This window comes from Triticum aestivum, chromosome 7B (genome assembly GCF_018294505.1).
Source record: "Triticum aestivum cultivar Chinese Spring chromosome 7B, IWGSC CS RefSeq v2.1, whole genome shotgun sequence".
In the NCBI taxonomy this organism is placed as follows: domain Eukaryota; kingdom Viridiplantae; phylum Streptophyta; class Magnoliopsida; order Poales; family Poaceae; genus Triticum; species Triticum aestivum.
Genome location: NC_057813.1, coordinates 317,571,970 through 317,589,188, shown reverse-complemented (window position 1 = coordinate 317,589,188; position 17,219 = coordinate 317,571,970). Strand labels below are relative to the sequence as shown.

General features: G+C 45.1%; 1 protein-coding gene across 3 annotated transcripts; it reads left to right on the top strand.

The window, feature by feature from the left end:
- Positions 1-726: 726 nt before the first annotated feature.
- LOC123162915 (uncharacterized) lies at positions 727-13,221 on the top strand. Of its 3 annotated transcripts, none has more exons than XM_044580687.1 (6): positions 727-1,152; positions 6,567-6,604; positions 6,804-7,071; positions 8,318-8,356; positions 12,245-12,525; positions 12,598-13,221. In XM_044580687.1, exons 1-6 carry the CDS (start codon positions 874-876, stop codon positions 13,028-13,030), a joined length of 1,338 nt encoding a protein of 445 aa, XP_044436622.1. In that variant the 5' UTR covers positions 727-873; the 3' UTR covers positions 13,031-13,221. The 3 variants fall into 3 exon arrangements, with proteins under 3 accessions (XP_044436622.1, XP_044436623.1, XP_044436624.1); XM_044580688.1 differs by having other exon boundaries at positions 728-1,152; positions 8,321-8,356; XM_044580689.1 differs by lacking the exon at positions 8,318-8,356 and having other exon boundaries at positions 736-1,152.
- The last annotated feature ends 3,998 nt before the right edge of the window (positions 13,222-17,219 follow it).

Genomic DNA, 17,219 nt, shown 5'->3' with positions numbered 1-17,219 from the left:
GGTAATTTTTTGTCCCATACCCTCACCCTATTAGGGTTTTTACTTGCAGGGTACATGGGTAATGGCTACCCATTGCCATCCCTAGATTTGAGCGGCTAGAGGCGGAGTCAATACCTTCATGCGGCGTGGAGGTGTTGTCGGGGCCGTGCGGTTCGGTACCCAGCCAATCCATGGCAAGGTGCAGCCTCCCGCGGCCGGATGCGCTCAAATCTGGCGGTTGGATGCGCTCTCCTCAAATCCGACGAACGGGCTGGATAGCAAGGTGGCCAAGAAAATGGCGGCCGTAAGGGGCGGGGGGCTGCCGGGCTGGACATCGAGGTGGCCGAGAAAATGGTAGCGACTATGGCAAGGTTAGGGGCGCAGGGATGGAGGGAGGAGGGAATAGAAAAAGGGCTATCTGTGTCACCGACGGGCGGACCAGGGGAGGACAAGGGCATGTGTCCCCTGTCCCCGCATGCCCGTTTCAATGCAAACATGACCCAAGTTTGGTTCATGAACGTGGTCAAAAGTGGGCGAAAAATGAATGTTTGTATATTTACTCCGCGCATCGCGCATCGAGTTACGTTTTTTGTCCGTTTATCTTCAAACGGATGCGGCTGAAGCATTTGGGTCCTTGGAGTGTTGGCCTTTAGCGTGTCCCGCCGAGGGAATCGTGGCCGATGGCGAGCCATCCGCGCGCGCACTGCTCAGCTCGAAGGGAAGGACTGTGATGTCAGCAGTCCATCGGGCCTCGCGCTCAGTGACCACGCGTAGCGTAAGACCAAGCCAATCATCGGGAAACCTCAGCTCCGTGCTCGCCCGCTCCTTCCGTGAGGACCATCATACGCACACGCTCCCATCCGAACCCTAGCCTTAGCTAACCCGGCGCTTGCCATGCTCTCCACAGCACCAGCCGCGTATTCCACCTCCTTCGCCGCCTTTCCCACCCTCGCGCGGCGCCGGCACCGGCACCGCCGCGTTCTGCTACCGTTCGCCGCGGCGACTGACGGGGCGGAGCGGTTCGCCGCGAGCAGCTCCATTGCGGATTACCTCCGGTACCGCCGCCCGATGTCCGGGGACCTCTCCGTGGGAGGGGGTGGCGGCAAGCTGCAGACGGCCGTGGTGCGGTACGAGAAGCGGTTTCCATGGTCGCTCATCCACCCTTTTCTCCGCGTAAGTCCAGCATGGTGGATGTCTTCTCTTCTGCTGCGTGCTGCTTGCTTTAGATTTAATTGTTGTAGAATCGAATATTTGTTTCGAATTTCTCTAGAAATGTTTAAATTTGACTATTACTTTCATGATAGCTAGCCGTGTAATTTATGGCTAGAAGCCGTGGATTATGTTAATGGTTCAAACAGTTTGGTAATGGGTAAAACTTTCTTCGGATTCATGAGTTGGAAGTGTGTTACACTATTGTTTGCAGGCACATCTGTATACTGCAATTCAACAACAATGACGATTTCAACTCGCCGAAGCTTGCCGGCTAACTTATACTACCTCCGTTCTAGAATATATGACTAGCCTACCAAAACGTCATATATTTTAGAATGGAGGCAGTATTCTTTTTGGACCCTGATAAATGCCACACGTGTGGCACGAACACATGGCAACTCCGAACGTTTTTTATGGCAAGTTTAGTGACGCGAGGACGACAACTTTAGTTGTCAAGCATGGCAACTTTCTTGTTGGATGGCAAGTTTCAGTTTTTTTTTGGTTTGTTTTTCTTTTCAGATGGTAAATTTAGTTGTAAAAAATGCCAGGGCCAGAGTGCTTCATTTGGGTTCTTTTTTCTTGAGCGAAAACAATGAAGGGAGATCGCCCACTTAAATTCCATTACTGGAAACACATGCAATTACATATACACACACAGCCGTGGTGGGACACACTTATGCGCGCACACAGTGTCCCTCGGTGGGGAGGTACAACAAGCGCGCCACAACATGAGCGGTGTAACACACTCAAACAAGGGTGGCACACCAGAGGTTGATGGGGGAAAGATCAAGAGGTTGATGGGGGGAAGGATCAACACGACGGGGGCAGCAAACTGTACCCAGGTTGAGGTGATCAATGATCATGTGCCGCAACATGAGCGGTGTAACACACTCAACCAAGGGTGGCACACCAGAGGTTGATGGGGGAAGGATCAACACGACGGGGGCAGCAAACTGTACCCAGGTTGAGGTGATCAATGATCATGTGCCGAAGATCCTCATTTGATGACCGCATCTTGTCGAACATCATGCGGTTCCTGTTCATCTAAATACACCGCAAGATTGCAGCCATGGTGGTTCCTTGGAGAGACAGCCCCCCCCCCACACACACACACACGATGAGGAAGTCTGCTAGGCATCCTCAATGGGCTAATGCCCCGAGATACTTAGACTACCGACAGAGCGAAACCAAACGTCTCGAATTTGTGGGCAGTCGAAGAAAAGGTGACTGGGCGTTTCACAGGTGCAGTGAAAGAATCTACTACTGACCTAACCCTAATTACTGAAATGTAGATAAAAGTGAACGACAACATTCTTCTCTGCTTTATTGAGAGGGGTCGGCCCCTTTATATAATAAACAAGACTTGACCAACAAGCCAATACATCTATTCAAACTCTAACACAATCTCTAAACTAATTGGACTCTTTCCTAACAAAGACGCTTAATCAACTAGGACTCTAATTAAGGGATAAGACTCTATGCTTGATGGGCTGGTCCACATAACATCTCTCCCTTGAAAAACAGCTTGCGGACAAGCTGTATGTTGTCAATTGCCTCCCAGGGGCCCTTGGGTGCTAGCATATGTGGAGCTATCTTGGTCATAGTCATCAACCTTGATGAAGAAAAGCCACGCACATTGGTGACCCCGAACATAAATCTCATCGCAGTTGAAGCAAATGCCTTGGAGATGACGTTCTGCTAACTCAGCTAGAGTGAGGTGCCGAACCTGTCGTGATGGGGTTCGCTTTGGAGTGGATGATGGCAGAACATGTGCTAGTGGCGCCGGCGGGGAAGGTATTGTAGCTATGTTGACCGCAAGAAGATCAGAGGGTAACAAGGGCCCTATTGGACTAGAAGGTTGGTGTGGTGACGTTATTGGTGGGAAATGCTGCTGCTCATAGGCCTTGGAGAGGGAGATGGCAGTTTGGAGGTCACATGGCTGCTGAAGCTCGATGTTAACACGAAGACCATCGGGCAGCCCTAGCTCTGCTGTGTATAGAAACAATTGTCGGGATGGTGTTAACGACTCATTGTTGTGGCAAATGAGTGCTAGAAACCTGCTGGTGTAGTCGGCAATTGAGGAAGTGAACAACAGGCGTGCCAATTCGCCCAAAGGATTGGCGCAGAGTGACGGCTAAAATTGAACATGGCAAGCTTCCTTGAACTGCCCCCATGTCGGCAGCCGAAATCGCGCTCAACCTTTAAGTAAAGTGAGCATCATTGGTGAGGTGGTACGTTGCAGTGCAGACCTTGTCAGCGCACCGAGGAAAAACAGCTCGCATCTATGGAGCCAACCAAGAGGATCGACCGAACCATCGTAAGTCGGGAAGTCGAGCTTGTGCAAGCGAGGCACGCCTGAACCAAAAACTGAGTTGAGGTGATTGTTAGGTGGGGGTTGGGGGGTTGGGAGGGAGGTGATGGGCGGGGTGGATCCATAGATTGGTTGTGTAGGGGCGCGGCCATAGCGGCGTATGAAATCGGTTGCCAGGTGGAGACATGGATGCGGCGATGAAAATCTGTTGCTGCTGCTAATGGTAGGGTTGTTGATGCGGATGGTAGGCTGCTGCTGCTAATGGTTGGGCTGCTGCTGGTAGTGGATGGCAAAATTGGGGTGGGATTTGGGCTGTAGGGTGAGGGTAGGTGGTTGTGGCGAGTAAGGACATGGCTGGAGGTGGAAAAGGGTACTGGCGGCTGATGGTGGTTGGCAGCGAAAGTGAGGGGATGGTGGGGGTGGGCAAACTGCTCGATGGGTGGAGGTCCGGCGGTGGCGGTGACAGTGGTGACCCCCCTGCTAGAAACGGTACACCAAAGGCACCAGCCCGGCGAGGAGCACTTGTCCTTCGCTTGTTGGCTTGCGAAGGCCTCCAATTGCTTTGTGATGATCTTCATTTGCTCCACTATATCAATCTTTGTCCACCATCGTAGATGGATTTCATACCTCAGCACTGATAAAATTTTCAAGATCAACCTCAGCTCCAAGATCTGTTCCATATCCGCCTTCACTAGAATGAGTGTCATCCGCATATTGAGTGACAGGGAAGGAAGGCTGTCCACAAGAGGGCGTCGTAGCCTTTATGGGGATGTATCCCACGCGATCTCCTGAGAGGGGATCAATGATGATAAGTGGTTAAGGGCAGATCCCCTTGCCGAAGGCCATTCTTACATTTGATCCATCTTCCAAGGAAACCATCTAGGAGCACCACCATCTTCCCAGTGGCAAGGATAGAGTGAATCTACCCACACCATCTATCCCCGAAACCGCGTGCTCGGTGGACGGCATCCAACGCAGACCAGCTGACAGAATCAAACACCTTCTTGAAGTCCAATTTAAGAGCAATTGTGGGGGCGATGCGCAAAGTGACAACTTTGGTCAAGATCCATGGCATAGAGAGAGTTGCCAGTGATACACCTCACATTGATGAAACCTGTTTGCTTCAAAGGAACCAGGAGCTCAATGAAATGCTAGAGACGACACACCAAGATCCTAGTTACAACTTTCATGGCGCAGATGGCGGTCCAATAATAGGCTAGGTGTTTAGTCATCTCGTCCTATTTGTGCCGGTTGTGGCAACTTTTACCTTTTTTTAACTTTTTTAGCTCAGACCGAGCTTGTACTAGACGGCAGAACCTTTCGGATACTTGGCTTAATAATAGGGCTGCATGCATCATTCTGATGCAGTGACCGGGGGGTGATCCTCCTTTTCTAAAAAAAATGGCGCAGTTCTAGAGTGAGATAGGTCCGAAGCTGTCCTCCGGGAGCACCGACACAACTTTCGGCAGAAGAGCAATGTAAACTTGGTTGATACCCGCAAGATGTGTACGTCCATGGTAGAATTTCTCAAGGAAGTTCAATTGATCATCTTTCACCAGGTCCCAGAAGAGCTTGAAGAAGCATGGACCAAAGCCGCCCGGGCTTGGGTTGTTGTCTGAGCGCATCCGGAAGACCGTGGACCTGAGCTCCTCCATGCCGAAAGGGCACTTAAGCTCAGGCAGCCCAAGGACACGTGGCAGCACTAACTACAGAGGAACCACCCATGAAGATGAGGTAGTTGTCCCCAATAACTTTGAGAAGAAACCACTGATGATGCCTTCTTTGACAACATGATTAAAGTAGGGACGCCCTGGTCTGGATAACCTGAATCTTGTTACGTCAGAGACGGGCAGTGGTATTTGCGTGGAAAAAGACAGTATGTTGTCACCCAACTTGAACAGTTTGAAGATGTAGAACTGCGGCCAGTATGCATCCAACCTCTTGAGTTCAATGGAAAGCCGTTTTTTAACATTGTGGAGTGACTCTCGGGTGGTGAGCAAGTGAAATTTCTCCACCAGATCAATCACCTCAATGAAAGCCCGACAGTTTGGCGCCAATTCTAGGGGCTGGTAAAGTGCGCAGGACCATCGTTTAGACTCATCCCGGGCCCATTTGAGTGTACGTGACAGACGGCGGGCATGGTAGCTTCCGTGACGTGGTTTTGTGTCTTGGCCCAAACCGCTTGGATCAACAAGTGGTTTTCCTTGGACGCAGCCCACCATCGGTTTAAAACAAAAAACCTGGCCGGCCGGCGTGCGCGAGACCGCTTCAATCACCAAAGGAACAAGATCGTCGGTGGCGCGTGCCGCCGACTGCAGAGTTGAGTTGAAGAGAAGCCAAACCGCTTGGATCAACAAGTGGTATTCCTTGGACGCGGCCCACCATTGTTCAAAACAAAAAACCTAGCTGGCTGGCGTGCGTGAGACCGCTTCAATCACCAAAGGAACATGATCGAGTTGAAGAGAAGGCGACTCCAAGGCAGGTTGATATATATGCAGACGAGGCACACAAAGGTGGGGTCATCTCGACAGTTGGATCAAGTGTACCGCCTGTCGCGAGTGGTAGCTCATGGAGGGTGAGGCTGTCGACCACAAGGTTGAAGGCGGCCGCCGCGGCATAGTCGCACCGGGGCGAGTTCTTGTCGTAGAGGAACCATGAAAGCCTCCACGAAGATCCATGGAAGGGCGCACATGCTTGCAACCACAGGCAGCTCTGCCAGTAAATCCTAGCGAAGCTTAGGAGTGGAAGGGGTATAGATGTTCGTCACGACGGAGGCGGCGTCCGCAGCAAACTCGGAGAAGGACGTGATCGTGTAGGCAAGCACCTCGTCACGGACAAACTCGAAGAAAGCACAAATACTATTGCGTTTTCACTAATATCGTGCATGTACCATGTATTTATTATGCCGTCCTTGTGAGCAATGATGAGATGAAATGGAAATAAGGTCTGTTCGTATATCATGTATAGTAGTCCAGTCCGATATTATGTATTGAATAATAGTCTGCAAGTCTTTATTAGCTTTTGCTGATCTCTGATATAGGCTGTGTACTTTTATTTGTTGCAGGTTGATTTGGTTTCTACTGTACACATTGCTGACAAAGAGTATGTTCTATGGGCCCCTTTTCATGTTTAAACATTAGATTCTGCTGGCATTAACAGCTCTATGAATCGACAAACATGTCTATTACTAACATCGTTTCCTCATCACAAGATCCTTGCACTTATTGTCTGTTGGCACATTCTATAATTGATAGAAGTTGCGAACTAAGTGAACTGTCTAAGACATATTATTTCTGTTCAGATATTTCGATAAACTCCAACAAGCACTTGAAGGCTATGATTGTGTTCTGTATGAAATGGTGATAAGTCGGGATAATTTAAATAACCAGCAGGACCCAACGTTTGCGAAGAAGCTGAGATCTTCGCGCAAAGGTTTCAGTATTCTTGGTTTCATACAGAAACAAATGGCTCGTATCCTTTCATTGGATTACCAGCTAGATTGCCTTGATTACGGCGATGAGAAATGGCAACATGCTGACCTTGACTATGAGACATTCAAGCTGCTTCAGGTAATAAATTTAGTTACACTAGCACAGTGGCCCGCGCACATGCGCTGGCAACACCTTGATCATGAAACATTGACTTTCATTATCATGATTCAAATAGTCATATTGAATATGTGAGACATGTATTTAGTAGATCATAATAGTCCTGCCAGTAAGTTCGACTAAAAACACTTTTTTCACTCTCTCGAAAATGCAAAAGCCTTTGCATTTCACTGCATTGATAGAGAGAAGAATCATTACAAGCCCTATGAAGGACACACCCATGGTACAAAAGCCCTAAGAAGGGTACACCCGAAGTACAACAAGATGCCCCTAGACGCTAGTCGTGCACCCCTCTGGAATCATAGCTGCAAGCTCTCTCGCACCTGCCAAAGTCCACGGCGTAGCCTCCCACTTGATTGTCTAGAAGAGGCGGTCCAAACTGAGCCACGCTTTGTCGAAGATGATGCTCCATAATGCACGAAGCCACAGGCTGGATGATAGAGGAGGAGCCCATCCGAGCCAAGGTTGGAGCCAACTAAAAACACTACGACTTGATTTATCTCGAGAATATATAAAACTAATAATGGAGCTACAAACTAATTTTATTACATTGGGTAAATGAGAAGTCAAAGATACATAAAGCGTTTATTATATTGACAAAACAAATAAATCGAACAACAAATATGTTTTCAACTTAAAATCTAAAGCAGGATGCATGTAATCTGTTCAACCAAAATCTTATATGTATTCCTCCATGCATCATCTAGCGAGTAAGCTGCACATCAGCATAAATATGAATTATCTTAGCCATAGTATCAATTTTGCTTGCTCTTTGTTACTAGAAAGCATATGCTTTGCCTGTTCTACATCAACACAACTAAGTGCATCCTTTCATCCTACATACTGTCATATTTTTCATTATACTGAACTGAGCATATTATGATGATAATCCAAACATCAGTACATTGTTTTCCTGGATAGTTAAAGAGAAATATTTAAATATCAGAAGATCTTGGTCGTGAATTGACTAATTCTTTTTAATATTGTTCATACAATTGCCAAACAACGGATTTTCACCATTTTAGCAATGGTGGAACAAAAGAACCAATGCCTCTAGGGTTCATAAAGCATCAAAGTGTTGAGCATATAAGGGCGCTCTTTCCAATTCAAATGTATTGGGACTTTCTCTCAATTCCTGAACTGCATATGTGAAATTAGACAATTATCTCAACTTCAAGTGTTCATTATATTGACAAATATACCTCAGCAGGGGCACACGTTCGGTAAGCCAAAAGGTCAAATGAAGGTTAGTAGCCCTGGCTCAAGCACTGAATACACACTTATTTCATTGGTAAATAAGCTACCCGGCTGCGTAAAATTAATTAATCTAGTGATGGCATCTATTTTGGTTGCTTCTTGATGCCAGAATATAAGATGCACTATTGCTGCATCAACCTAACTATAGCGCACCCGTTTTCTGTGTGCTGCGTTTTAGACTTTTAGCATGGTGCCGCTGTGTGTAGACTCCAGGCCTAGTTTACTAAGAGGATTGAGAATTTTGAATTGATTTTTGACCGGAACTGGTTGATCTTTTCCCACTTATAAGACGTAAAGCTCATGCTATTGCTTGAAAGAAATAATTCAATTATGTATTTTACCCAACTATGTAATATTACGAAGATACTCCACTAGAACATCACCTGTCCATGCTTCTGCGTGGCTAGCAGTGAGACATAATAAATTAATATTATTACACATATGTATTAATGGAAGACGTTGTGGGAATTATAAATGTGTGGAAAACTTGGGGTCATGTTTTTTGTTTGCTATTATTAAAGGGGTTGTCTATTCATATATTCCAACATTTCTAATCCGTTGAATAAACATTAAGCCATCTTCATCTCCAAGTCGCTCCATATATAACCTACAAACAAAAAATGCAGTAACATATTATATGTTCCCACTGTGTACACTCCGGGCCTAGTTTACCAAGAGGATCGAAAAATTTGAATCGATTTTCGACTAGAACTGGCCGATCTTTTCCCACTTATAATGAAGAGGTAGAGCTCATGTTAGTTGCTCAAGGAAGTAGTTCAATTATATATTTTACTCAATTATGTAATATCACGATGATACACTCAAGAACATCTCCTGTCCGTGCTTCTGCGCTGCTAGTAGGGAGGCATAATAAATAAATATTATTGCACACATGTATTAATGGAAGACACTGTGGGAGTTAGAAATAAGTGGAGAACATAGGGTCATGAGTTCTGTTTGTTATTATCAAAGGGGTTATCTATTCATAAATTTCCACATTTCTAATCTGCTGAATCAACATTAAGGCGTCTTCATCTCCAAATCACTCCATACAAAACCTACAAATAGAAAATGCAGTAACATATCATTAAAGTTTCACACCTTCCAACGGAGCAATCTAGGCTTAGTAGTGAGTAATTTTGGGTGACCAAGATTTAAAGAAGGCAACTGAGCATTAGCAAAAGTGTTATTAAGAACATGTACATTTGCTACTGCAGAAATTACTCATTTGTGCATCTTCACCCTTGCTAACCGTAGGTACGGTAGCTAACTTTGGATTAGATTACCATTAGTTATGTCTCTTATGTCCGATAGTGAATAGTGATTTTCTGTCATAATTAAATTAACACAATGACCTTTCTTGCACCATACCAGTGCTTACAGTTTTAGACCTATCTAGCATCCATAATCATGTTAGCAATCTTCACTTCTTGCGTCATGCCTATTCTTAATAATGTGCATGGTTGTAGGTCACTTCCTTGCCTGCCATGTTTTGATGTTGCATAACCCTTGTATTATTGGATTAAATTTTAGTTAAAGCTTCAATTTGGAAAGTCAAATGATCCTTATATTACTGAACATATTTTAAGAACTAACTCACGTTGGTGGTGTTACTACAAAGTTGAGAACTACTATAATATTGCTCGCTTTGTTCAGAAATATAAAATACATTCACTGTTCGAGTTCAAGCTGTAACTGCAACTTTTTTGCGCTCCGATCCATATTAATTGTCGCTGATTTAGTATGGATTGTAGGGAGTAACATCTTTAATACTCCCTCCGTCCCACAATATACGATCGTTTTTCAAGCTAATATAGCTTGTGGGACGGAGGGAGTAGTTAAGAAATCAGAACCATGAAGTTTTTTTTAATAAAAATTGAATACAAAACCAACTGTTCGTAACATAGTCCACATACTAGTGGATTAATATTAGTCTAGGCTTGAATTTGGATAATCAAATACATATCATTAAGGTAAAATGTATATTGTGATCCGTATTACATAATGCTCCGTTAGGATGTACGTATTGAGAGCCAACAAATTGCATTGGGTCCAATATCAAATTAGCCTTGTTTTGGAAATAGGCCACAATACCAAATCTATTGTTTGGTTGCGAATGGAACTGCTTGTTGGAATCCAACAAAGTAGGCAATGCCAATTTCATGTTTGGATGTTATGTTGATGAACTGACCTAGACACATCCATCCTTCCACCGCCACCCATGACCGGCTCCCTTTGCCTCATTCCTTCCCGCTGGTCTACCACTGTGTGGCATCCCCACTCCAGCCTGGCTGTTGGCGGCCTCTCACTCAGCCCGGTAACCTCCCGGAATACCACCAGATGGTTGGCGTCCACATGCATCAGATGTGCAAGACCAAGAGCGCTATGGCCGCCATGGCGCCATCCATGGCCCGCTCCTCCATCAAGGACTCGCTTCTGGACCTGCCCCTCCTCACCTTTGCCGAGTTCGTCACCGCCAGCGCCAACTTCTCCACTGCGCACTGCCTAGCCCCGTCCTCCAACTCCTTCCTTGCGTGCTCCACGGCCACCTGGCCGTCATCTTCTGCCGCACGCTGCGGCATGACCCGGTCGAGGTCTCACCATGCTCGGCCACTGCCACCAAGCACCCCCGGCGGCTCCCTCTTCCTTTCCTACGAGCTTGTCCCGAGCGTGGCTCTGCCACGCCAGCAACCCCTCCATCACGCCGCTTGCCTCCTAGCGAGCGCGGCTCCGCCTCGCCGCCATTCCCCGACTCCTTGGCGTTGCTCCACCAAGGGCACGGGATCTGGAGATGCAGGGGCAGTGGTGGCCAGCGGGGGAGGAGAAGCAACTGTGGTAATCGGGGCAAGGGTGTCCTGGTCTCTCCATTAGATGGTAGCTATTGATTTTGGTAGAGTCAGACTTTGATGATCGGACTACAGCGCGCAACAACGTTGCGTCTTAGCAATCTCTAAGCCAATGCCGGAGAATGATCAACCGGACCACGAAGGTCTAATTCCTGCAAGCAATGAGAACAAAGAAGAACCAAGATTTACAATCTGGATGTTGCGAATAAATGATTAATGATGAAAGTTGGGGTTTCATAAGCGGTCTTGGCCTGGTCCTTGGACACAAACGAAGTATGCGAAGTTGCAGCCATGGGTATTTTTTAGCTAAACAAAACCCGAGTCTATGCATTTATAGAGGGAGAGAATCTGGATGTTGCGAATAAATGATTAATGATGAAAGTTGGGGTTTCATAAGCGGTCTTGGCCTGGTCCTTGGACACAAACGAAGTATGCGAAGTTGCAGCCATGGGTATTTTTTAGCTAAACAAAACCCGAGTCTATGCATTTATAGAGGGAGAGGGCAATTTCGTCCAACCCTTTTTTTTGGGGGGGGGGGGGGGACCCACCTTATCTCGTATTCCTCCACTATCATGGCCAGAACAAACCAAAACCCAGAAGAGCTAAACGGTACCACGCTGCCAACAAGTCAACAGACCAGGACCAAAGTTTATTTGATCAACGCAGCTACACTCAAAAGCACACAAAAAGAGACACCAGCTAAACCACAACAGCCTGTTCACTGGTGATCGTCATCAGCACCGCCATCTTGGACTTCATCATCCTCAGAAGTACGTTTAGCATATAATAGTAGATTTATGTCTTTCCACTGCTTGCAGTTTTCCATGTAAAACTTCTCAAGGGGATAAGTTTCAAGGTGAAATTGTGTTATTACTGTTGGAGGTTGATGGGTGTAGCTTCTTGATTTGCAGATTTGCAGATTTCGTAGCAAACAGCTTCTTAAGCTCATTTGTGCACTGCTCTGTACCTCTTTCTGTCGTGGCCTCCAAAAAATTGTGGACTAAATGTATTCTGCCTTTTATGGTTTTCAGACTGAAAGAGGTGAAAGCTTTCTCACATTTGCAGTGGACATGACCCTGAAATCAACTAAAGCCTTGGTACAACCAACTTCTCCAGATGGTCTTGATTTCTGGAGATCCAAGTTGCTATGGGCCTCGCGTGTTCTACCAATGCCACTTATTGGACTATTTGTTATCACTGGGCTTTGTTTGCCAGTGGATAAGCAAGATGGATATCCCGAGCTGGAAGCATTATCCAAACTAGATTTAGGAGCTGCTCTTAAGATTTTTCTGGCTAAGCAATTGACCTCCGAGTGAGTACATTCAAAACCAGTAGTGATAGTTATGGTTCTTTATTTACAAATTCTTCTTTTTCTCGTATGCAGTTTCAATGCTATGACTGCACCTGCTGAGGATAAGTCAGTTATAATTGGGGAAAGGAACAGAGTTGCAACTGAGAAGATAAAGGGCGCGATAAACCGAGGGTACAAGAGAATAGCAGTTCTGTACGGAGGTGGGCATATGCCAGACCTTGGAAGACGTCTTCGAGAAGAGCTAAATATGGTCCCATCCAATGTGCAATGGGTCACAGCATGGTCAATAAGAAGCCGGGAGCTAGATAAAAAATCGCTTCCATTTTTGAAGACGATGGCTGAGGTTTCAGGGTGGCCTTTGAATAGATATGAAACACTTGCTTTGCTAATCTTTTCTTCAGTTCTTGCAGTGGATCTATGGTTTTGGGAGTTTCTCGTGGAAAGCAGTCTGAATTGGGCATCTTTGGCTGGTTCCTGGATTGATCAATGTAGTGCTCCATTTTGACAAAGAGTTTGTCTGAAAAAGGTGGGGAAATGAAGTTTAACAACACAGAAGTGTATAAGCGACGGTCCAAATAAAAAAACAAAACCATTTACTGTTGCAGCTTGTTAAAAACGTTCTTATATTATGGGACGGAGGGAGTAGATAACAATTTATTGAATCAACTTGGAATGAGATTAGAAAAGTTGAAGCCAGTGGGTGTTAGGCCGTGCTTAGTTGGACTTCTGCAGCCATTTTTTCTTCTTGCGTTTCAATACTAGTATAAGCTAACCAAAGGGAGAATGAGGGCTGTGCAATCGGGCGCACACCCACGTTCCGCACCTGGGCCACACAACAGGTTCGAACCGTCCACACAACAGGTTCCACACGATAGTTCAACCGCGCTAACCACCATGGACAGCGTCCATTTTGTGATCGGTAGCATCTTTTATTGTTCTTCAATTAACTGACGTGATTCTGTTTTTTTTTTCTTTTTGGCCGGTTTTCTTCTGTTTTTTTCTTTTTCGATTTCGCAAACTTTTTTCGAGTTCACGAACATTTTTTTTGTGAACCTTTTCTCAAATCCGATGAACCTTTTTTTGAAAATCGATGAACTCTTTCAAAATTCGGTGAACTTTTTCTGAAATCGATCAACTTTTTTCCATATTGATGAACTTTTTTTGTGAACCTTTTTTGAATTCGTGAACTTTTTTCACAATCGATGAACTTCTTTCAAATCCGATGAACTTCTTTCAGAATCAATGAGCTTTTTAAAATTTTGATGAACTTATTCAAATTCAATGAACTTTGTTTTTGAATTTAATGAACTTTTTTTTCAAATTTAGTGAACTTATTCTTTAAATTTGATGAACTTTTCAAATTTAATGAACTTTTTTCAAATTCGATGAACTATTTTCAAATGTGATGAACTATTTTCAAAATCGATGATCTTTTTTTTTCAGTTTGTGAACTTTTTTCTATACGGATGAACTTTTTTCCAAATATATGAACTTTTTTTAATTCATGGCTTTTCTTTATTTTATGAGTTCTTTTTGGAATTTACATTAAAAAAAATCTATACAGTGTATATAATATATGTTATGTGCAGTATTGAAAGGGTTAAATAGTACAGATTCCTAGTAATGGACAAGTTGTGTCTGGTCTACTGGCTACCACCGCGGAGTATTATTCTATGGGTGCCGGGTTCGATTCCTTGTGCGCACATAATTTTTTTTCGGGTTTGTTTTTCTAGGTAGGGTTAATTTTTTTTTTGAAGGGGAAAGCCAAATTTTCTTCATCATAGTCCACATGGGGAGGGATATAATTCAGATCATGGGCTGACCTAACCATAGGTGTTGCCCCGGACCGAGACTAAGCGAATATTTGGCTAATCTATGTGCTTCGACATTGACAACACAACCTTCGAAAGAAAATTTACATTGAAATAAAGTTGCTCTAAAATTGATTTCCTGAACAATAGAACCACTCTTGCCTCTTCCCGTGCATAAAATATCAGCCACTGTTTGCTTGGAATCGGAAGCCACAACAAAATTGTGCAGGTTTAGATCTTCAGCAAGTGCCAATGCCTCTCTGCAAGCTATAGTCTCAAGTATTGCTGGGTCCTCTAGGCCAGGAACTACCAAGGCTGAGCTGCCTAGGAAATTGCCCTGCTTGTCACAGCATACCGCTGCTGCTGACCCACCTTTCCTTGATCTAACTCCTGCATCAACATGAATCTTGGCGTTTGTTTTTGTAGGTAGGGTTAATTTTTTTTTTGAAGGGGAAAGCCAAATTTTCTTCATCATAGTCCACATGGGGAGGGATATAATTCAGATCATGGGCTGACCTAACCATAGGTGTTGCCCCGGACCGAGACTAAGCGAATATTTGGCTAATCTATGTGCTTCGACATTGACAACACAACCTTCGAAAGAAAATTTACATTGAAATAAAGTTGCTCTAAAATTGATTTCCTGAACAATAGAACCACTCTTGCCTCTTCCCGTGCATAAAATATCAGCCACTGTTTGCTTGGAATCGGAAGCCACAACAAAATTGTGCAGGTTTAGATCTTCAGCAAGTGCCAATGCCTCTCTGCAAGCTATAGTCTCAAGTATTGCTGGGTCCTCTAGGCCAGGAACTACCAAGGCTGAGCTGCCTAGGAAATTGCCCTGCTTGTCACAGCATACCGCTGCTGCTGACCCACCTTTCCTTGATCTAACTCCTGCATCAACATGAATCTTGGCGTTTGTTTTTCTAGGTAGGGTTAATTTTTTTTTTTGAAGGGGAAAGCCAAATTTTCTTCATCATAGTCCACATGGGGAGGGATATAATTCAGATCATGGGCTGACCTAACCATAGGTGTTGCCCCGGACCGAGACTAAGCGAATATTTGGCTAATCTATGTGCTTCGACATTGACAACACAACCTTCGAAAGAAAATTTACATTGAAATAAAGTTGCTCTAAAATTGATTTCCTGAACAATAGAACCACTCTTGCCTCTTCCCGTGCATAAAATATCAGCCACTGTTTGCTTGGAATCGGAAGCCACAACAAAATTGTGCAGGTTTAGATCTTCAGCAAGTGCCAATGCCTCTCTGCAAGCTATAGTCTCAAGTATTGCTGGGTCCTCTAGGCCAGGAACTACCAAGGCTGAGCTGCCTAGGAAATTGCCCTGCTTGTCACAGCATACCGCTGCTGCTGACCCACCTTTCCTTGATCTAACTCCTGCATCAACATGAATCTTGGCGTAGCCAACAGGAGGAGGCTTTGGACGCACTGCTCGTGTCACCTGTTGGACTGTGGGAGGAACACCTTCCCTAGAACCTTCCATGTTGATCATGTTTAGTTCAGCAATGAAACGTCGGACAAACGTGTTAGTTGCTTGAGGCGATTGGAAGATTCCTTCATGAATAGCCTTGTGGTGCGCTGTCCAGATCGCCCAAAGTGTAACCGCAAGCAAGACAAACCGATCATGTGTGAGCGATTGCATGAAAGTGAAGAGCCATTGTTTGGCGTTGGGTTCTGTAGTTGAGACCAGATTTTGTGCTATCTCCTCATCCACTAATACCCACACACATCTTGAGCTGGTGCAGTTAACCAGAGAATGCCTCCACGAATCAGGAGAGCCACACAAGCCGCATTGCGCGTTATCTGCCATGTGTCAATGAGCCCTGATGTCCTCTGTTGGAAGAGATTGTTTAGATAAACGCCAAAGGAACATTCTAACCTTTGCTAGAACCTGGGTCTTCCACAAAGTTTTCCATGCTCCCTCTTCAGATGCAATGTTTGACGTTCCTGCCGTTCCCTCAAGCCATGTCTCCTAGCGATTTCTTGTCAGTACAAGCATGCGATAAGCTGATTTAACAGAAAAGATCCCACTTGTTTCAAAGTTCCAGCTCCAGAAGTCCTGGACATTGCGAGTACACAATGGGATTCCCATAATAGTACAAGCATCCATGGGCATAAACACTTGGTTGATTCGCTGGACGTCCCATGACGCACTTGTGTGGTTAATGAGTTTAGACACCACATTGGGTGGGTTAGGGTGAATACACTCATACGGTCGTAGCATCTCGTCTCTTGGCAACCATGGATCCTCCCAAATTCGTGTAGTCTGGCCGTTGCCAATTCTACGAATCAGCCCCTGTTTAAGTGTGTCTTTGCTTTCAATAATAGCTCGTCATATTTGACTGGGATGGTTGCCCAATGTCGCCTCCAATATAGTAGAGTCAGGGAAATATATACTCTTCAATAAACGAGCACTGAGGGAATCTGGTGTTTGGAGTAAACTCCAAGCCTGCCGTGCCAGCATCGCCATATTGAACAGTCCAAAATCTTTGAATCCTAGTCCACCCATTCCTTTCGGTTGCGTCATACTTCTCCAAGATACCCAATGAGGCTTCCTCTGACCTTCTTTGCTTCCCCACCAAAACTTCCTAATAAGCATATTGAGATGTTCACATAAACCCCTTGGGAGTTTGAAGCACGACATGGAGAACACCGGGATGGCATGGGCAACTGATTTAACTAGCACCTCCTTGCCTGCCGATGACATGGTGTTTTCCACCCATCCCTGCACCTTACTCCAGAAACGATCTTTCAAGTACTTAAAGGCGCCATTATTAGAACTTCCAATATCAGATGGCATACCTAAATACTTCTCATTTAAAGTTTCATTAGGGATATTGAGTAAAACTTTAATTTCCGTC

What these genes read in the sequence shown, in the direction of transcription:
- LOC123162915 (XM_044580687.1), top strand. Translation starts at nt 874, where the DNA reads ATGCTCTCCACAGCACCAGCCGCGTATTCCACCTCCTTCGCCGCCTTT. An exon ending in TCATCCACCCTTTTCTCCGC is followed by an intron (nt 1,153 to 6,566) that starts GTAAGTCCAGCA and finishes TATTTGTTGCAG; the next exon opens with GTTGATTTGGTTTCTACTGT. An exon ending in AGACATTCAAGCTGCTTCAG is followed by an intron (nt 7,072 to 8,317) that starts GTAATAAATTTA and finishes AATATACCTCAG; the next exon opens with CAGGGGCACACGTTCGGTAA.